Source organism: Melopsittacus undulatus, chromosome 6 (assembly GCF_012275295.1).
Source record: "Melopsittacus undulatus isolate bMelUnd1 chromosome 6, bMelUnd1.mat.Z, whole genome shotgun sequence".
In the NCBI taxonomy this organism is placed as follows: domain Eukaryota; kingdom Metazoa; phylum Chordata; class Aves; order Psittaciformes; family Psittaculidae; genus Melopsittacus; species Melopsittacus undulatus.
The window spans coordinates 53524497-53543166 of NC_047532.1; the positions used below are offsets into that span (position 1 = coordinate 53524497).

The 18670-nt window shown below is 38.7% G+C and overlaps 1 protein-coding gene across 3 annotated transcripts in view; it reads left to right on the forward strand.

Annotated features, from left to right (window-relative positions):
- DOCK10 (dedicator of cytokinesis 10) overlaps positions 1–18670 on the forward strand; it is a 159637-nt gene that overhangs the window by 87266 nt on the left and 53701 nt on the right. For all 3 annotated transcript variants that reach the window (XM_034063895.1, XM_034063894.1, XM_034063897.1), the window contains exons 8-15: positions 2220–2403; positions 4308–4393; positions 6448–6531; positions 7858–8013; positions 9515–9736; positions 10484–10606; positions 11243–11325; positions 17514–17636. In XM_034063895.1, the coding sequence (XP_033919786.1) occupies positions 2220–2403; positions 4308–4393; positions 6448–6531; positions 7858–8013; positions 9515–9736; positions 10484–10606; positions 11243–11325; positions 17514–17636 (1061 nt within the window). The remainder of the gene's footprint in view (positions 1–2219; positions 2404–4307; positions 4394–6447; positions 6532–7857; positions 8014–9514; positions 9737–10483; positions 10607–11242; positions 11326–17513; positions 17637–18670) is intronic.

Consider the following 18670-nt stretch of genomic DNA (forward strand, 5'->3'; position numbering starts at 1 on the left):
CACAGTCTGTGATGAAATTGGAATTGCAGGTCTGAGAAAAACAAAGAAACTGTTATACAGTTGCCATAAACAGGGATACCATAAAATGTGAAGAAAGAGTTGGGTAAAGCTGAAGTTTTAGAGGAAAACTGTGATGTAAAAGTTCTGATTTAATGAGTTTTAATGCCACCATAAATCATTTAGCTCTCTATGAATGACATTGAGCTTCTGTTTGATACAAGTAAACATCCTGGAGAAATCATCTCCAGATAAAATACAAAATACTTCCAAAACAATTCTGTTATTTTGGAAGAATGACCCTGCAGGCATTAGACTTAGCCTGATGTTTCTTTCATATAGTTTCTTTTTTAATCTTGCATTATTTCCTTCTGGAAGAAATTTTAAACTTGGAAGTAAGTGGTGAAGATTGCAAATCAACTTCAAGGTCCACATACCATATGGAAGAACTTATAGAGAAGCAAACTGAGAAATGGTACTTTTCTTTTTTCCTGTTTCCTGATCAGGGAGAAAATAGTTGGCTTTAGATTTGAAACAAAGACTTTGCTGTAGACCTCATCTGCATGCCAGAAGTCTGAAGTGCAGATGGAAAAGTGGATATTGAAGTTTTCCTGCCTTAATGTTCTTAAGATTTGACATGTGAGATGTATTGCTCTAATAGATTATGTCTAATAGTGTTACAGTACCTGATTGAAAGATCTTGGCCATGACTGTAAGGGGAAGTACATAATATAGCCGAGAAATACATTCATTTTAACGCTGTTCAGAACTTTAAGAAGATAAATCAAAACATAGAATTTTTCTTCATAGATTGTGCATAAATTAGTATAAACCATCCACTTATACAAATAATCTATCTTTACAAGTTTTGAATCGCCACTGCCTAAGATTTATGGCTCAGTTTGGTTCAACTTCTAGCTCTTGGTCAAGCCCTAATGTTATATGAGTAAAAATAGGTTTCAGTGAAATGTTAGTCCTTGTTTTACCTTAATTTGAATGTATGCAGTGATTGGAGGATTAGAGTGATTTAAGGATCAAGAAAAATATTGAGCACCTGAGAACCAACTGCTACAAAACTCTATGCTGGATGAAATTTATATCCCTGAAAGAATTTTCACCTCAATAAAGTACTTGAGAGGAAAACTATTTCCTACCAAGAGAATTTCCAGTAGCAAAACTAAAAAATAATGCACATGCATGCATATACACACACATGATCCCAAGTCAACTTGAAAAGCCAAAATTTGACTGACTCTGTTGACCCAAGAAGCTCCAGAAGTTTTTCAGTCATAACTGATTCCTGAGCTGGATCATGATATGTGATATAAGAACTGGAGCAAGTTATTAACAGCAGTTTGGGAAGGGATCTTCTAAATCATCTCCGCTGCTGGAAAAAAAATGTTAATGGAATTTTATTCTGAGTGCCTTGGGTTCTCTGTCTCCTCCTCTGCTAATCAGTGTCAGATTCTGCCTTTGTTCCTCTTAAATAAAAATACCGCTATCATCTCAGCATCTGGCTTAGAAGCTATTCTTGGTAACTTACTGATATAGGACTGTTCTGAGAAATAGTTATAGCATGTAGAACTACAGGCCTCCATTGTCATATTATTTGAGACTGCTAATAAAACTAAAGTGGAGTCAAATGGCCAGTTATGGAGTAGATGAATTGTTTTTAATTTATCAGCATCACTCTAAGGCTAGATGTATCGACAAAGTGATGGCAATTTTCTGGAATACTAAAAACAAAACAGTGGTGCTGGTGTCCGTAGTCAGTGGTTGTAAAAGTTTGATGAAGTAATAGGGGGTAGGACACATCAGTGTTCTTTGAGATTTAAGCAAGGAGGAAAGACAATTGATGCAACTGCCTTCATAAGACAGAGATAAAAGCCTCACTAGTTTGATAAATTTCAGGAATGAAGCACATTCTATTAGATCACACCACTTTGTTCAATTTTATTGAGCTGTTTCAGTAACTAAGCACCTGTTAATTCTTATGACAGAAATAGACAGATATTTGGCTATAGAAGACCTTAGATGCACAAAGACCCAACAATAAACTGACGTAAATTTGTACTATTAGAGTGTCTGAATTTTCTTTAAAAGTTTTGCTTGAATGTTCTGTTTATGGAGTGATAATATACAAGTCTATCTTATGGATGCCTATCAGTACTTTTTTATCATTAGTTCTAGTGTTTATTTTTCTTTTCCTTTTGTTCCAACAGAATAACAGGCTTAGGAAACATGCCTTTGAGTTGAAAATGAATGACCTCACATACTTTGTGCTGGCAGCTGAAAATGAGCAGGATATGGATGACTGGATTTTCACTCTCAACAAAATCCTGCAAATAAATCCAGAGGGAACCATTCAGGAGAGGAAAAGTGCGGATCTCACTGACCTGAAGTTGGGTAAGAGTGAACAGGCTCTTGTATTGTTGGGTTTCTTTTTTAATCAAATGTGAAGAATTGGACATTGGGATATTACTATTGAATCATTTTAACTGCCTGAGTCTGTAATGGATTCTGCACCTATTGATTTTTGACAAAGTAGCACCAGTCTTTTGGCAATCCCTGAACAATGTCAGCTAACTCCCCACAGATCATTTCAAAACGCTGTAGGGGAGGTAAAGTTGCTCCCTGCAAAGTCAGCAGGAGAAACGTGGCTCTACTTTGCATATGCAGCTCTTTTTAAATATAGTCCTCTCTGTCAATGATTTTACAGTACTTTGTGTTTTACTGTCTTGGGAGTTTGAAGGTTTTAAAGAGTTTTGTGCTGGAGAGAGGTTCGATCAGTGCTTTTTCCAGCATTTTGTTGTCTTTAAAAATCTGGAGCTAATAATGTTAAAAAAAGTCCCAGCTATGGTATATTGCTCTTTCTGTGGAAGCTTATTGACTTTTCATGTCTTGCTTTTGTGAGTTTGTGAATTAATATGCTTTCCCTATGGAAGAAAGACTTGGATGCTCAGTTGTACGGTACTTCTCATGTGGCAGTAACTTCTGCACAATAAATCCATGTTCAGTTTGGATGAACCCCAGCTGAAATTCTAAGACTGAAAACACTTGAAACCTTAGTACAGATTTGAACTGCTTGTGCTCTGAGCTGGATCAAAGCTTTGAATCCACATGCATTTGAATCTTGGGGAAGTTCAGAGCTAACTGAAGGCTTTAGTCTGGTGTTTATAATAAATTCCAACTTTGGAGGAACAGGGTGCTCTTCATATAGCCAAAGACATTTTTATAATTTGGAGGCACAAGAGACTTGCCCTTCAGAATTGGAGAAGTACTTCTGAAAATCCCACCCATAAGGGTTATTAATGAAACAGGAAGAAATATGTGTATAAAAGGTCAAAGACATAAGGCTAACAAAAAACAGAAGTCTCTGCTGGTAAAAAAATCTGATAATGAGCAACAGGAATGTGCTATGGAGTTAACTTGTCAAAAGGCATGATGCTTTCTTGGCAGAAGAGCTCTAAGTGGCTCTAATGACTTATTTCACGTGAATTACCTAGTGAAAGCAGAACTGTCCCTGATGAGCTAAGTAAAGCAAAGAGGTTGCTGTGTAGTTCTGTTCTGTGGATCCATAGATACGCAGCTCATGGAGCCTGAACTGCACCCTTACCCTTCCCAAAGAGCAGGTGAGGTTATCCATGCCTCACTGAATACTCCCTTTACTGGGAGTCCAAAGTCTTTCAGTTAACATAAACCTTTGGTGTTGCCTCAGAAGGCACCAGTAGCAAGGAAGCAAAGGAAGGTGTCTTTGTTTTGGACATGAATATTTGTCATGGATGAATGTGTCGGATGTTTCACTGAGGAGTCAGGCCTCGTTACGTATTGAGATTGAGTCACAGAGGGGGACTTTTTACAAGGGCAATGGTTTCAGACTGAGAAAGAGGGGAGATTGAGATTAGACATTAGGAAGAAATCTTTTACTATGAGGGTGGTGAAGCACTGCAACAGGTTTCCCAGAGAAGCTGTGGCTGTGGCATCCCTGGCAGTGTTCAAGGCCAGGCTGGATGGGGCTTGGAGCAACCTGGTCTAGTGGAAGGTGTCACTGCCCATGGCCGGGAGGTTGGAACTGGATGAGCTTTAAGGTCCCTTCCAACCCAAATCATTCTCTGATTCTATAATACAGCAAGCACCAGTGGGAGGTGAGGTTGAGGAGGACAGAGGTTCACATTAGTTATCTTTTCCACTTGTTATCCCAGTGATATTAAAGGGCATAAAAATAATAACATGGAGATTTTTTTTAACCCAATGTTAATAGCCAGTGTAATAAAAACAATGTTGTTTTTTTCTTTTTTCTTCTTTTCAAGACCCTGCAGAAGTTTCGGTGAATTGTGATTGCTCTCAAGAAGAGACTGATTCTTCAGAAAACACCTTGCACCCAGACTTCGCAAAAGTAATGGCAATTATATTTATCTTTACAAGTTTAATGGGTAGTGCTAACTAGGTGAAAAATGACTGCCAACAGAGGATCATTTGTACTGTGAAAGTTCTGAATATGTAGCACAGCTAATTGTGACTGTTAGAAACGTGACAGATGACAGGAATAATTCTCTTTCTGAACAGAAGACAGGCTTTGTTTAAATGAGAAAAGCTCCAAAGAACATAAAGAAAGTAGGTGTTCCCTAGAGTGGTTTGATTTGAATGTGTGAAGTCAGTAAGAATCTGATCCCTGCAGTTAGATGTGAAATATTTACTCTTTTTAACTGCATTTCAGAAGAGTTTTGCCCTTGGAGAGCCAAGATTTCCTGTGTGACTTGCAAGGAAACAAGCTGTGAACTGCTCATCACCTTACATAGCTTTGTTGAAAGATATTTGCAGTATCAGGGGAGGCGTTTCGTCTACGGGATCACAAAAACTGCTTCATGTGGATGAGATAATTGTAGACAGTGATAAGAGGCTTTTTGATGGAAAACTAGATTGGAAGTGTTTCACCACTTTTTCTTAAACGGTCATATGATCTGGTTTTGTAATCTGTCAGTGAGCTGCTATAGATACTATCTACACAGCCAAATGCTAGCAGAGGATGTTACTCCCACAGATTTGAACTGAAAGCTGTATACTCAAATGAGGACAGACTTTTGTCTATGTTTTAATGTAGGTTGTAGTCATATATATGAAGTGGTCAGCTAGAATTAAAAAAAAAAAAAACAAACAAACAAAAAACCCCACAAAAAAAAGTGATCAACCAGATAAAATGTAACTGAGCTGTTAAGGACAAGAGCAGTATCTGATCATCTCCTCTGTGGATGGATACTTTCTAATGGTTTGCGATATCTCAAATGTGTCTGAAAGATAGCTCAAAGACCACTGATGGCCTTGCTGTTTAGGCCTGACTGCAGTGGTCCCTAGTCCATGGCAGGTAAAATCTTCTGATCCCATCTCAAACTAAACCAGTAGACCAGGGACACATCAGGACCTGCTTCTGCATGGGTGGGGCATATTAGGAAGTGAACACAGAGTTCTTGGTCTTGCTTGTTATTTAATGTGATGCTACTGTGGAAAACACAAACTGTTGAATGGGACCTGAACAAGAGCATGTCCTGTACCATGTCAGCTAAGGTTTGTGCTCAGTCTTCTTGGGCAACCAGGAAAGTTGTGGACTCCATTAATGGTGCAGAGATTGAAAAATAAAGAAGCATTAGGCAAGGAAAGTGCAAAGAAAGACTGAAGGAACTGTGCTTGTGTAGACTGAGAAAAAATGTTTCAAAGGTATCATGAGGGATCTGTCAGGGGAAGGGAATGCGTAGGACATTTTTTACCTGTTGGGTAACTGGGCTTGAATAGCAGGGGAAAATTACCAAAGTTAGACATCAGGATAAGCTTTTAAAATGCAGGATAGGAAAGCATCAGGTGGATTCAGGAGGTTGTTGAGTTACTTTTATCAGAGAACTTATTGTTAACATAGGCATCTGTCCGTCAGAAATAAGATGGATGTGACTGATCCTGCCTTGTGACAGAAGGATGGATGTGGAGAGGATTCCCAGCCTTACTTTTGGGTGATGTGCTGCAAACTGTGTGACTGCCCACCTTATAAGGCTGAACTTCACTTTCCTGCCCCACTTTCTATTCTAACTATCCCCGGGTATTTTTCTGTAGGGATAGTTTGGTTTGCTTTGGTTTTATCTCAACTTGGAAATCCCTAAATTTGTTTTAGCACAGTGATCTACAGTTCTGACATCTTACACAATGATAACATTGTCTTTAGTAACATATATGAATTTTAATTACTTGATCTATTTTGGGGGTCCTTGGAAGTGTATCATCGCCTGAAAATCCTTGCTTCACAAGCATATAACACTCAGAGTGCTTGAAGATGCTTTGGGATAACTACTGCAGAAATTGGAAGTATTATGAGAAGTGAAACATTGATTATTGATTTAGAAGTCTTAACAACTCCATGGATTTCTGTTCTTATGCAGAAAACTAATTCATTATCTGTCACCACAGTACATCACAGAAACAGAAGAAACAGTGAAAGCTTCTCGAAATACAGAGCGTCTAAATCTTTTCTCTTTGGATCCTGATATAGCAGTAAGTGATGTGTATTTATTTTTCCCCCAGGTTCTTTGAGGTTTTGAAATAGAAGTGAGTTAGCTAAGCCACTGAAGTTGGTTGGAGTTCAGCAAGCAATTGGGTATACCTGAGATTTCAACTTTGAAGGGTGAGGGGTGCTATCTCTAGTCTATAGAGATTTCGGTATAGACTAGTGATATCTGATCATAGAATGGTTGAGAGTGGAAGTGACTTCTGAAGGTCATCAACTACAGGATAGCTAAGCTTTGAATCGTCAAAGCAAACTGAAGATATTACAGCAGCAGAATCTTCTCTTGGACTGGGCATGTTATCAGAACAGTGGTTTCATTGGTATTCATTACACTGAATTTGACTACAGATATGTGAATGGATATAAAAAGCAGTGGGAAATTACAGTTGGAGGTAGAAAAGGTTGACTATGTGAAAAGAAGTTTAGCTGGAAATGTAGGAAGTGCAGGTAGCTTTTCTTTTGATCTTCAGCTTTCTTATCATTCAGTGTCAGAGTTCATACTTGAAAGAATGTTATTCCGTGCATGGAATGTACATTTGTTGGTGATTTGGTACATTTAATTGGAAACTTCATTTAAAAAGACAATGTGAGAAAAATTGAGATCAGTATATATTTAAACTTGAAGCTTTTGTCAATAAACTGCAGCACCATTATTAAAAATATTAAGTGAATTGGAATAGTGGTGTGATGTATAAGTAAGGAAAAAGTTCTGAAGCCTAATTCTAAAATGTGGTCTTATAGTCTGAAAATATGAGCCTGTTTAATCTGTTTGAAGAAATTAAGATGAAAAGGTTCAGAAGTGTTAAGCAAACAAGAAACAATTAGAACCAAAATTATAGGAAACATAACTTGGATCCATCATTCTGCCTCTGACATTATGTATGTCCTCAGGCAATATTTTTGCTTTTCTTCCTAATCTATAAATTAGGAGTAACACTCATTTAGCAAGGTAATGTGAACATATCAGTAGTGACTCCGAGTTTTCCAGGTGCTTCAGTGACTGTCAGGACCTCTAAAAAGCTTACTTAGTTTTGGCATGCCATACTTTTCCTATATAGAATGATAGAGTCATAGAATAGTTAGGGTTGGAAAGGACCTTAAGATCATCTAGTTCCAACCCCCTGCCATGGGCAGGGACACCTCACACTAAACCATGTCGCCCAACGCTTCATCCAAGAACACTGCCAGGGATGGAGCATTCACAACCTCCCTGGGCAACCCATTCCAGTACCTCACCACCCTAACAGTAAAAAATTTCTTCCTTAGATCCAATCTAAACCTCTGCTGTTTAACGTATTGCCAATTTATTTCAGTCATTGAATCCTCAGAAAAAAGAGTTTCCAGGGACAAACTCAGTGGTAAAGCCATTTGAAGAAAAACCTGCAAAGAGGATCCTGATCACTTGCAAATCACTCAGTTTGAATCTCCAGGCCTGTGTTACTGAAAATGAAAATGATCCTTTGACCAATGTAAGTTTTAGTTATCTCCCTGTGAGTTTTCTTTTTCTTTTCTTTTTCTTTTCTTTTTCTTTTTTTTTTTCTTTTGTTCCATCTTTCTGCACACTTCTTTCTTTGTAAAGACACGGTAAAGTTAAGATGCATCATGCACACATCCTACATTCACTACTCCTCCTCCTCTGCCCATTTCTTAGAACCAAGTAATGAAACTGATGAACTTTTCAGTAAACATCTTGAAGCTGATTTAGGTTGTAGAATTTTAGCTACAGTTCCATATGGAATTTAAAACATTAAAATCTTTGATGTTTCTTAACAATAGCTTAAACTGTCAAGACCTGTGTAGGGAGGCAACCGAATATCAGTTGCTGCTGAATTGGTTTTTTTTTGTTTTTCACAAAGAAATCAGGAACCAAACAGATTAAATTACAGAAGAGAAGGCAAAATAGAAAGGACTGGCTGCTTCACCTGGTGGAAAAACCCAGCTAAAAACAGGATAAACCAGAAATTTTTACTTATTCTTACTTTAAGAAAAAAGGGCAGGGAAAGCAAGATGTAGCTGTCAGTCTATACTTTTAGTTAGCTCTCCTCTGAAGCAGGAAAGTTCTGAGAAATCAGTGTCTGGCAACTCAACTTTCATATACTACATATGAGGCATTGATTTTTTTTCTAATATTTTTTTTTCATTTGATGTAATCAATACTTTTTTGGCAGACTGAAATAACTGTTTAAATGAAGACATGATAACTGTACCAAGGGCGTGCGATAGTTCACTGGAAAAGCACAGAATATTGTACCTGCTGTACATTGTTCTTTATCTCCAAAGTTTTAAGATTCTGATTTATGGACAGCTCAGAAGGTGTTATTCTGAGAGTGATTTATTTCATCGGAACTGTGGAGGCTCTTTGGAGGTTACTTGCAGTCAGAGGATTTAATTCCCTGATACTATGCAATAGAATAAGTGGGTACTGTCAGAGTGTTTGAATGCTCTTGGTTTCCTAGCAAAATGGAACATGTGTTTCCCACAGAATAATACACCCACTCATTTGTGTTTGTACCAGTAAACATTTTTCATCTACTCACATTTTGTCATCTTAGCGCCACATTTCTGACGATCCCAGGAAAGCCCACCCTCATTTTTCTTTCTTTTATAATGGCTTTGAACTGACATTCTAAAAATCATGCAAAATGTTTCTTTGTGACTCTATTCAATTTACTCTAATAGTCATCTGTATTTGACAAATACATTTGCTTTCTAGTCTGCAAGTTTCTAAGTTAGCTGTCAATTACTGTTCTGTTACCAAACTACCAATAAAAGCCCCTAAAATCACGTGGTTGGAAAATAGCTTTTGCAGAGATGTGTGTTTTTAATGTATCTCGCAATTTGTAAGTAATATTTCTTTGCTTTCTGGTTTTGTTTTTTTTTTTTTTTTTCTAGTTGCAGAAACCTGTTAAAAGATAATCTACCGACTTGCTCTCAGTTACCGCTATTTTATGTTTCTGGTGTTTCCTTCAGATAGAGCCATTCTTTGTGAGTGTGGCGCTGTATGACGTCAGGGATGGCAAGAAGATCTCTGCTGATTTTCATGTGGATTTGAACCACACACTCGTTAGACAGATGATTTCAGGTTCCTCATTTTCATTAGAAAATGGCACTGTTGAGAATATAGACTCAAATGAAATCGAAGAACCACAGGTGAAGGGGTTCCCAGAAGAATGGCTGAAATACCCAAAACAGGTATTCTACATGTGACCTGCATGGCTTAGTGACTTGTGTGACCTAGTTTAGTTCAGTAGTATTCATTTTCATTAGAGAATTTATCTGTACTACCAGTGTTTCTTGCATTCAATAATACTCCTTTTTTGTGTATTGGTGGTACTTGAATACAGATCCTTGATTTTTGAGCTCCCTGTATAGAGTTTAAAACCATTTACAGTCAAAACTTTGAAAAAGGTTACCATCTGTTATTTAGTGAAACCACCCATGTTTCTTGTGCTCTGGGTGCATTGGCTGGTGTCTTCCAAACCAGCTAAACAAAATCACAACTTAAAGCAACATTTAGGTGCTACATTACTCTCAGAGTTCTTCCACATTCTTGCTGTTGGTGTAAATTTTACTCTGAAACTCCACACATTACCTTTTCTTCTCCCTGTCATTGCCCTTATGTGTGACTGATTTAGGCCAGCATTTAAGTACTGTCCAACAGGAATAGTTATGTTAGGTGATGTTAACATGGTCATACAACTTCTCAACTTGAGTCAGTCTGTTTGCATGGTGCTGCATATGCACAGGCTTACCTCAGCAGTAGAACAAAGATTTTATTTCCCATCCAGCTGTATTGAGATACTAATGTAGAGATACTAATCCTTAATAATCCTTTCTGAATCTGGTTTATTGCTGTTCCCATCAACTGAGAACACTGGCAGTATTTAATTTCTCCAGTATTGCTATTTACTTTTTAACTATTCTTTCTTCTCTCCACAGGCTCTTTTCTCCATAAGTAATCCTCATTCTGAGATAGTATTAGTGGCAAAAATAGAAAAGGTACTTACGGGAAACATTGCCAGCAGTGCTGAACCTTACATTAAAAATCCTGATTCGTTTAAGGTAATGTAACAGGAACATCAGTTCCTTCTTTGTCAGCCTCATCCTATTGGAAGCTGAAGACATTGCAAATTGGGCTTACAAAACTCACCAGTGTGTGGTTGCTGAAGAGGACAGGAGGTCAATGCTTAAAAAAAAACAAATGTCCAAGCTCCATTGATGGAATGAATGAAATATAATTTTGTCTGCAACATACAAATCCATTTGTGATCATTCTCATGGTAGTTATGTCTTAGCAGAGTGAAATTCTCTTTCAGCAGTCTTTTTGAAATCATGGGTTAGTGCACTTTGTATATGAAAAAAGTTGGGGTGGGCATCTTTTTCTCCCTGGTGGGCATCTTTTTCTCCCTGGAAGCAGGCAGTGCATCTGCACTGGGTGTATTAGAGAAAACTGTAATAATAACTGTAACTAATGCAGTTCTGACTGAAGGATGAGGGGGGTTAATTTGTGAGCATCATCGTATTCATCTGTGATATCTTTGCTGTATTCCCAGAACCTTCTACAAAGGGCAGTATCAGGCTAAATTATTTTAAGGACACTATACCCTCTTCAGCAGAGGAGTACTTGGATGTACTATGTGCTGCATTTCAGATATTATAATTATATTGATGGAATAATTAATATTTTCTTTTCTGTAGTGTGCACAGAAAGTGTTAAAATCCAATAGACAGTTCTGCAGCAAGCTGGGGAAATACCGTATGCCATTTGCTTGGTCAGTGAGGTATGTATTAATTCTTGTTATAATTTTATATGCATTTAACAGCTTATTCTGCTCTTGAACTTGAATCCTCTTATTCTTTCCCACTTTTTCTGTCTGAAACTAAACGGAGCTTTCTGCATGGTCCAGGACCCCAAAGGATCCTGCAGCTTTGTTATTGCATTGCCCTGTTATTCACATAGCTGAATGTCAGTCGCTATCTCATTAAATGTTAATGTGGTGGAATCTTTTCTTTAGGTACCTAGTGGAGTAGCAAAGGTGGCTGACACAATATCAATTTATTGTGAGCCCCCCCACTGATTTGGTGCGACAAATTACCAAAGAGATTTCAAAGTTACAGTTTCCACAAGAATTTCCTACAAAGATAATTACAGTCTGAAATAGAGTTGCACTGGCCACATAAAATAGAAGTGCACAAGTTTGAAGCCCTGTTCTTGTAATGATGCCTGTCAGGTTTTAAGAAAAATCTAACCAAGGATTTGGAGGTTATGGTGCCCCTAAAATAGTACCTTGGAGGTTGTATTAAGGGATTATGCTTCAGGTACTCCTGTATTTTTAGTGGTCATTAGGCAACAGAGAGCTGTTATTTTGTTGTTTGGCAGGTCACTCAAGTTTCATTGCAGGTCAGTGCAGTGGTAATAATGAATTTTTGATGTTTCTCTCCTCCTGGATAATTTCTTGCTAGTCTCGCCATCAAGACTGGGGCACTCCTGTGCCTCTTGATTCCCATCTACCACATTAACTCACAAAACCAGATATGACTTAATTCTTTTGTTCTCCTTTCAAGTTTCTATGTAATTCCTTTCTCTGTCCTCTCAATTTTTTAGTTCTCAATCTTCTGTAATTTCTTCAGCTTATGGCTGCCCTGGAATGAGAGAGCTCCCTGGTTGAGTCCCTCCTGTGTGTCCCTGTGACAGCTCTCCCTTCTTTCTGCCATGCATAGAGCAGGGAATATAAAATTTTATATTCCCTATAAAAAGGAAAACTGGATTACTGAGTAAAAACATTCGTTTTTCTCTTTGGCATCTGTTCTGACCATGGCAGGCCAGGCAGCCTGAAGCTGTAGAAAGTAAGGAGGAGAGGAGCAATTGCTAGGTGAAAAAGTCATGTAGCATTGCACATAACTGTGAGGGATAGCTGTGGGGCTATGTGGTTCTGGTGTGGAGGTACAGAGCACCCAAGTGCACAGTTTCCCCTGTTGCATGTAGAGGAAAGCTTATGATTTTAGAATATGATGCTTAAATGGCAAAAGAGAAAACACAATGCAAGGTACAGCTATTTGAAGAGTTCATTTACTTTTTATTGACATACATTTTTGTCAGTATCCAGGAGGAAAAGGAGCAGTACGTGTGTGCTCCGGAGAAAGCAGGCTTCTTTTTCAATGTGCAGTTCACAGTCTTAGAAAAGAAGATCAAAAATGCTTTACTTAGTGTATATACTGTATTTTTTCTTTCCCTGTGACAGGATCAAATCATTCCTAAATGTATCTATATAGACAATACTTCTGGCTGTGATCTCTCAAATATAAATGGGAATATATGCTTGTGGTGTTGGCAGATGTACAGCAAGTTTCAACATTTTACAGATTTACATGTGTGCATTGTACAGCCTGCACATGGGCCGAGGATGTAGCTGGGGTTTATGGACAAGCTTCAGTTCCAGCAGGCAGTATTTTTGAATGGCCTCCTTACTTCAGTGCTTCAGTGCCTATACTATTATGAAGCTTTCCTCCCATCTGTAGAACTAATTACAGAAAATACACTTGGGTGTGTTTTTCAGCTCTTACACTTTTTCAGTATAAAAAGTTATTCATTATATTATGGGGTAACAGTTTAGAAATCCTTTACTAAATACACCACATGTATGAACTTGCTGGTATCAGTGATGTTGCACAAGAACTTTATTTAGTTCATTAGGTCAAATTCTGCACTCATTTACACCTGTTTGTGGGTTAACATTACTCAGGACTCTCTTTGGTAAGAGCAAAGTATAATTTATCCCTATAAAACCTATTTCTATTTTCACAGTTTGAAAATAGAAGTTTCCACAGGAGGCTGTCGCACTACAGGGGGAAAAATGGTTTGGCTATGATAAATAGCTAAACCCTGGTTTTGGAAATGTGTTTTCCAGTTATTTCATTCTGGCATTAACCACACTCCTGTTCTGTGTGGAAATTTTCCCCTCTTAAAGCAGTTGCAGATGGCCACAATGTGATTTTCTTTTTTTTTTTTTTAATGTACACATTCAGTGAGCCAAAATCTTGGCAGTTAAGTATTGTACATGTGACTGAGACTCTTAATTACCTTCTGTGGCATCCAGTTTGCTAGCATCATTCAATAGCATGACTCAGGGTTCCTCCCTGATTCCCTGCTGATGTTGGTGGGATCTGGTGTCTGTGTGCTCTCACAGGTATAATTATGGCATGTTAGAATTACAGGGTGTCAAATCCATCTTCCATTCTCATATTCCTGCCACAATTGCCAAAGTTTGCAAATAGGTGCCTGAGCTACATATTGTATATGTGGGGAAACCTCACTCACAGATTAGTTTTTACACTTTGCTGTTCTTTCAAGCCTTCACCACTCTCGTAAGCTTCACATTTTACAGCCTAATATTTTAATCCTCCAGCAGCATATGCAGCTTCTGGTTCAGTTTTCAGCTGGTATAGGTAGATGTAGCTGAAGGTAACAAGGCTGCACTGATTTACAGTAGCTGCAGATCTCACACTGAATCTCTAACCCTGGAGGTGAGCTATTTTTTGACAAATTGTAAGACACTACTTAAAAAGTGGCTTTTTCAATGTTAAATTATGAACATTATGTAGGTTTCCCATACTTACAGTTTCTTTTTAGGATTATAGTCTGTTAGCTAGCAATGTCAGAACAGTAGAATCATAGAAACACCTTAAATACTGAGGTGATGTTTCAATTTCTGTAGTGAAATCTGTTGTTTTCCCCTAAATTTGTACCTTTAGAATTATTTCAGGATTTTAATTCTGTGAAATTTTTCTTATTAAAATCTCTCTGGTAAATAAGTAACTGGTAGTAAAGAATCATTAATATATTAGACAAATATTGGACTCTTGGACTGTAGAATCATAGAATAGAATCATAGTTAGGGTTGGAAAGGACCTCAAGATCATCTAGTTCCAACCCCCCTGCCATGGGCAGGGACACCTCACACTAAACCATACCACCCAAGGCTTCATCCAACCTGGTCTTGAACACCGCCAGGGATGGAGCATTCACTACCTCCCTGGGCAACCCATTCCAGTACCTCACCACCCTAACAGGAAAGAATTTCTTCCTTATATCCAATCTAAACCTCTGCTGTTTAAGTTTCAGCCCATTACCCCTTGTCCTATCACTACAGTCCCTAATGAAGAGTCCCTCACCAGCATCCCTGTAGGCCCCCTTCAGATATTGGAAGGCTGCTATGAGGTCTCCATGCAGCCTTCTCTTCTGCAGGCTGAACAGCCCCAACTTTCTCAGCCTGTCTTCATATGGGAGGTGCTCCAGTCCCCTGATCATCCTCATGGCCCTCCTCTCGACTTGTTCCAGCAGTTCCATGTCCTTTTTATGTTGAGGGCACTGGAACTGCACACAATACTTATTATGTTTCCTTTACTCTTTGGTGTGACAGTTGTCATTCTCAAATGTCTTCTTTATGTTCACTGTGACACCAAGCACTCCTGCTCCACCTTCACCCAACACCCTGAAAGGATCTAGCAAAACATGGGTTGTGGTTACTTAACTGCAGATGTGATACACACAATATTTGCTGCTCTGGCAATTCTTCAGCTTTAATGAGCCAGGGGAATGGAGACACCAGTACAGTGTGACCAGCAGAAAGCCATGTAACTCTTCCCTGAGTGCATAAAACATGCCTTTTCTTAAGAAGGGTTATCTTGTTTTCAGTGGACATCTAAATTGCTCTTGTAGAGGCAAGAACTTTACATGAGTGGAGTATCATGTAAGTTGGAGGGATAAAAATACTTACGTGTTTTGCATTGTGGTACCTGGTTTCATGCCTTTAATTTTGTCTTTGGTCTATGTTGCTGAACTCACAAGGAGCAGTTGTAGAGGTAGGGCATATGATACCCAGGGAACACTGATGCTGGGGAGGAGTGGTTGTAGGTAGGAGGACTCTGTAAAGCCCTTCTGACTCCAAAACAGAGTGGCTGGAGGGGAAAAGGTGACAATGCCATGCCCCAGATCCTCCCAGGAGATAGTGCTCAGGACCACTGACTCAGAATGAGCTACTTCCAGCACAGACCTGATTCTTCCTTTTATACCATGAACATCCCCAACCCTGCCTTGATATGTGCCCCTGCACCCTGCTGTGCTGAGCAGTAGTTTGCTTGGTGTCAGATCCCGCACTGGAATTAGTTAATAAGCTCCAGGAGAGCCTGGATTTGCTCAGCATCACATTGCAGAGCCCAGTGGCACAGCATAAATCACTGAGTGTTTTAGTCCTCTCTGTTAGTCTGGAAAAGGAAGCAGTGCTGAGGGCAAGAAATTTCTTAGTGCCACCAATACTGTAGCTGTAATAATTATTAAATCTTAACTTTTCTTCTTTCTGGGTTTTTTTTCTTTTTGTTTTTCTTCTTTTTTTCTTCCTGACAGGTGTTTAATAGGATTTGTGAAGTGGTGGCTGCCAGAAAGTCTGGTTTCTCCCTACTAACTTCAGATTTTTGACATGCCAAGTTGGTGTGGACCTTATTCTCGCTAACTGCTAGAGGCAAAAATCTGATAGAAGAGAGTTGATTGTTCTCTACAGTTGCAAAGAAATTAAATAGTGGGGCTTCACGCAGTTAATTAAGTTAAGACACAGTGTATTTATACTTATTCTTGGGATCCTCTTCCAAAGGTTTAGTCCATTATCTTGCATCTGGCAGTAATGTGTGCTGGCATCAATTCTTTTTCTCACTGGCAGTGGAACAGAGAAGTAAATTAAGGAAACAAGATTGGCCAAATTATTCACAGAACAGCACTTACTGTCAAGAACATTTTACTTTTGTTAAGCAATGAATCCAAGGTTCATTCATTTGGATAGCTGTTACATTATCCAGTCCAGCCAGCATGTGTGACCCCTGGGGATATACAAAGGGCACTGGAATGTCTTAATTAAATCTTGGAAGTGTCAATGAGCAGGAATGGAAATATCTGGGAATGTCTTCCTATGTGCACAACAGCTGAAACTTATTGTTCCCAGTTACAGAGAGATATCCTTTTTTTTTTTCCATTTCATTTGGCATTTTGTAGCTAGTTCATGAAAAATTTAGTGAGTGCTTCATAAACTTGTTTTATGTAGGAAAGCTAACTCCAGTGAGTTGGTGTCATGCTCCTGGGGAACATATTTAATGCATAGAAAGATTCAGTAGAGGTCTCTAACCTGGTTCTACAGGAGCATACATTTCTTTACATGGTGAGATGTAGTGATTGGGATTTGACACCTTGCCGTGTTTTCTGTTACTTAAAATTATTATGGTTTTTGTTGGATAATATCTTCTTTGACAAAACAACTTACTGCTGTAATGAATTCTTCAAAATGCTTCCTTGAAATAAGAAGTCAGTCTCTTTGTTGAAGTGAGAGGTGATGTCCTCAATGTGTGAGCAAGATGGTGAAGTCCCACCAGGCTCAGGGTTAGTGGCTGTCAGCTGGGGATGGCCTCTCTGGGGCTGTCTGAAGAGCTTACTGAAAGGCTGGAGAAGGCAGCCTTGCAGCCAGGGTGGTGGAGTGGCAGGTGGGAGCAGAGAGTGGGCTCTGGTGAGGTGCTGTACACTTCCAGCTTTCTCAAGTGAGACTTAGCCATAGAAGAGGGGGGAAAAATAATGGTGGATACTGAACTGGATGGTGATTAATGTTCTAGCATTAAACCCCAGCAATTCCACACTGTGAGCAGTCACTGCAAGTGAGGTCAGTGGGGACTGAGTGCCTCACATAAGTTTAAACAAGATCTTAAGTGTCTGCAGGACTAGGACAGGACATGCAAGTAAACTGAACTAGCCTATGCTCCTGCAAGGGTACAGCTTGGAGGAGCTTCCTTGTGTGAAGCTCTGCAAGAAGCCCTTGAATTTGTGTAAGAATTCGTATTGTAACCTTGTTAAAAGATTACATGACAATTTCAGATGTTCAAATATACATATTGGGTGAATATTTATAGACATGTCATTCTTCTTTCTTTATAGACCAGTGTTTAAAGATAATCAGGGAAATGTTGACAGAGACTCCCGATTCTCACCTTTATTCAGGCAAGAAAGTAATAAGATTTCCATGGAAGACTTGATTAAACTAATAGCAGAGTACAGAAGGTAAGGAACAGTTTTTAACTTGGTTTGACAAGTAAAAGCTTTATAAAGCTGTGCAGAATCATTTTTACAGATTTTTTTTTGTTCATTTAGCACTGTGTACTGAACTGGACATATTAAATTAGTGTTTTTCACATTAGCCTAATACCTGCCCAAAAGTGCTTTAAGTTGGACTTGCCAGGAAAACTAAAACGTCATTTGGCACGTTCATAAATGTTGTTATAACCTAAAGGTAGTGATTTCTTAAATTAGCTTCCATCAGGGGAGATGCAGGTGGAAGCAGCCAACCAAGAGAACATTATCTTGGGAAAACAAAAAGGAGGGAGAAGGTGGAGAGAGTAAAATTAAACCCCATTCTTTAATGGTTTCCCCACTCCTTGCTTTTGTTTGTTTGAGTCTCCATGACAATCTGCAGAGTCGACATTGGAAGGAAAAATCTTCTCCAAATGCTTAACAGTGTGTAAATTAATGAATAGCAGTTGGCTGGATAGCCTTTCACAAAGGTGTAAATCAGATTAATTTTAAAGCAGTCTTTGTTTATACTGGACAAGTGACAGGAGAACTGAACCGTAAGTTTTTTACTGTCTCTTCTACTCTAAATATGCCTAGAAATTAGTAAATCTAAGTAACTTCTGTTCCATTTATATAAAATCAGCTCATAGAAAAATTGGAAGTTAACTGTAGGTATTGGATCAGGCCCTTAATCTCCTCTGCCATCCTACTGTTTGTTACTTGTCAAGAAATGTTACTGAAATTCTTATTGCTGTTCTCTCACTCACTCTTCTCAGTCGCCACTTCTGGGTTTGTCTGTCTAAAGCATCTTCTAGATAACTGCATCACAGTTTTGGGACTTCTCATATTGCTTTGGCACAAGGAATATGTCTTGGTCCCTTTTCAGCATGGCAGTTGCAGAAGCCCTGGTGCTGTGTACTCATCTCAGTGGTCATTGAATTCCTTTTAGAGAACATTTGATTCAGATTTTAGACTGAAAAAATAAACAGGTTAATTCTGATAAGGTTTGGCTCATCAGTTTCTTT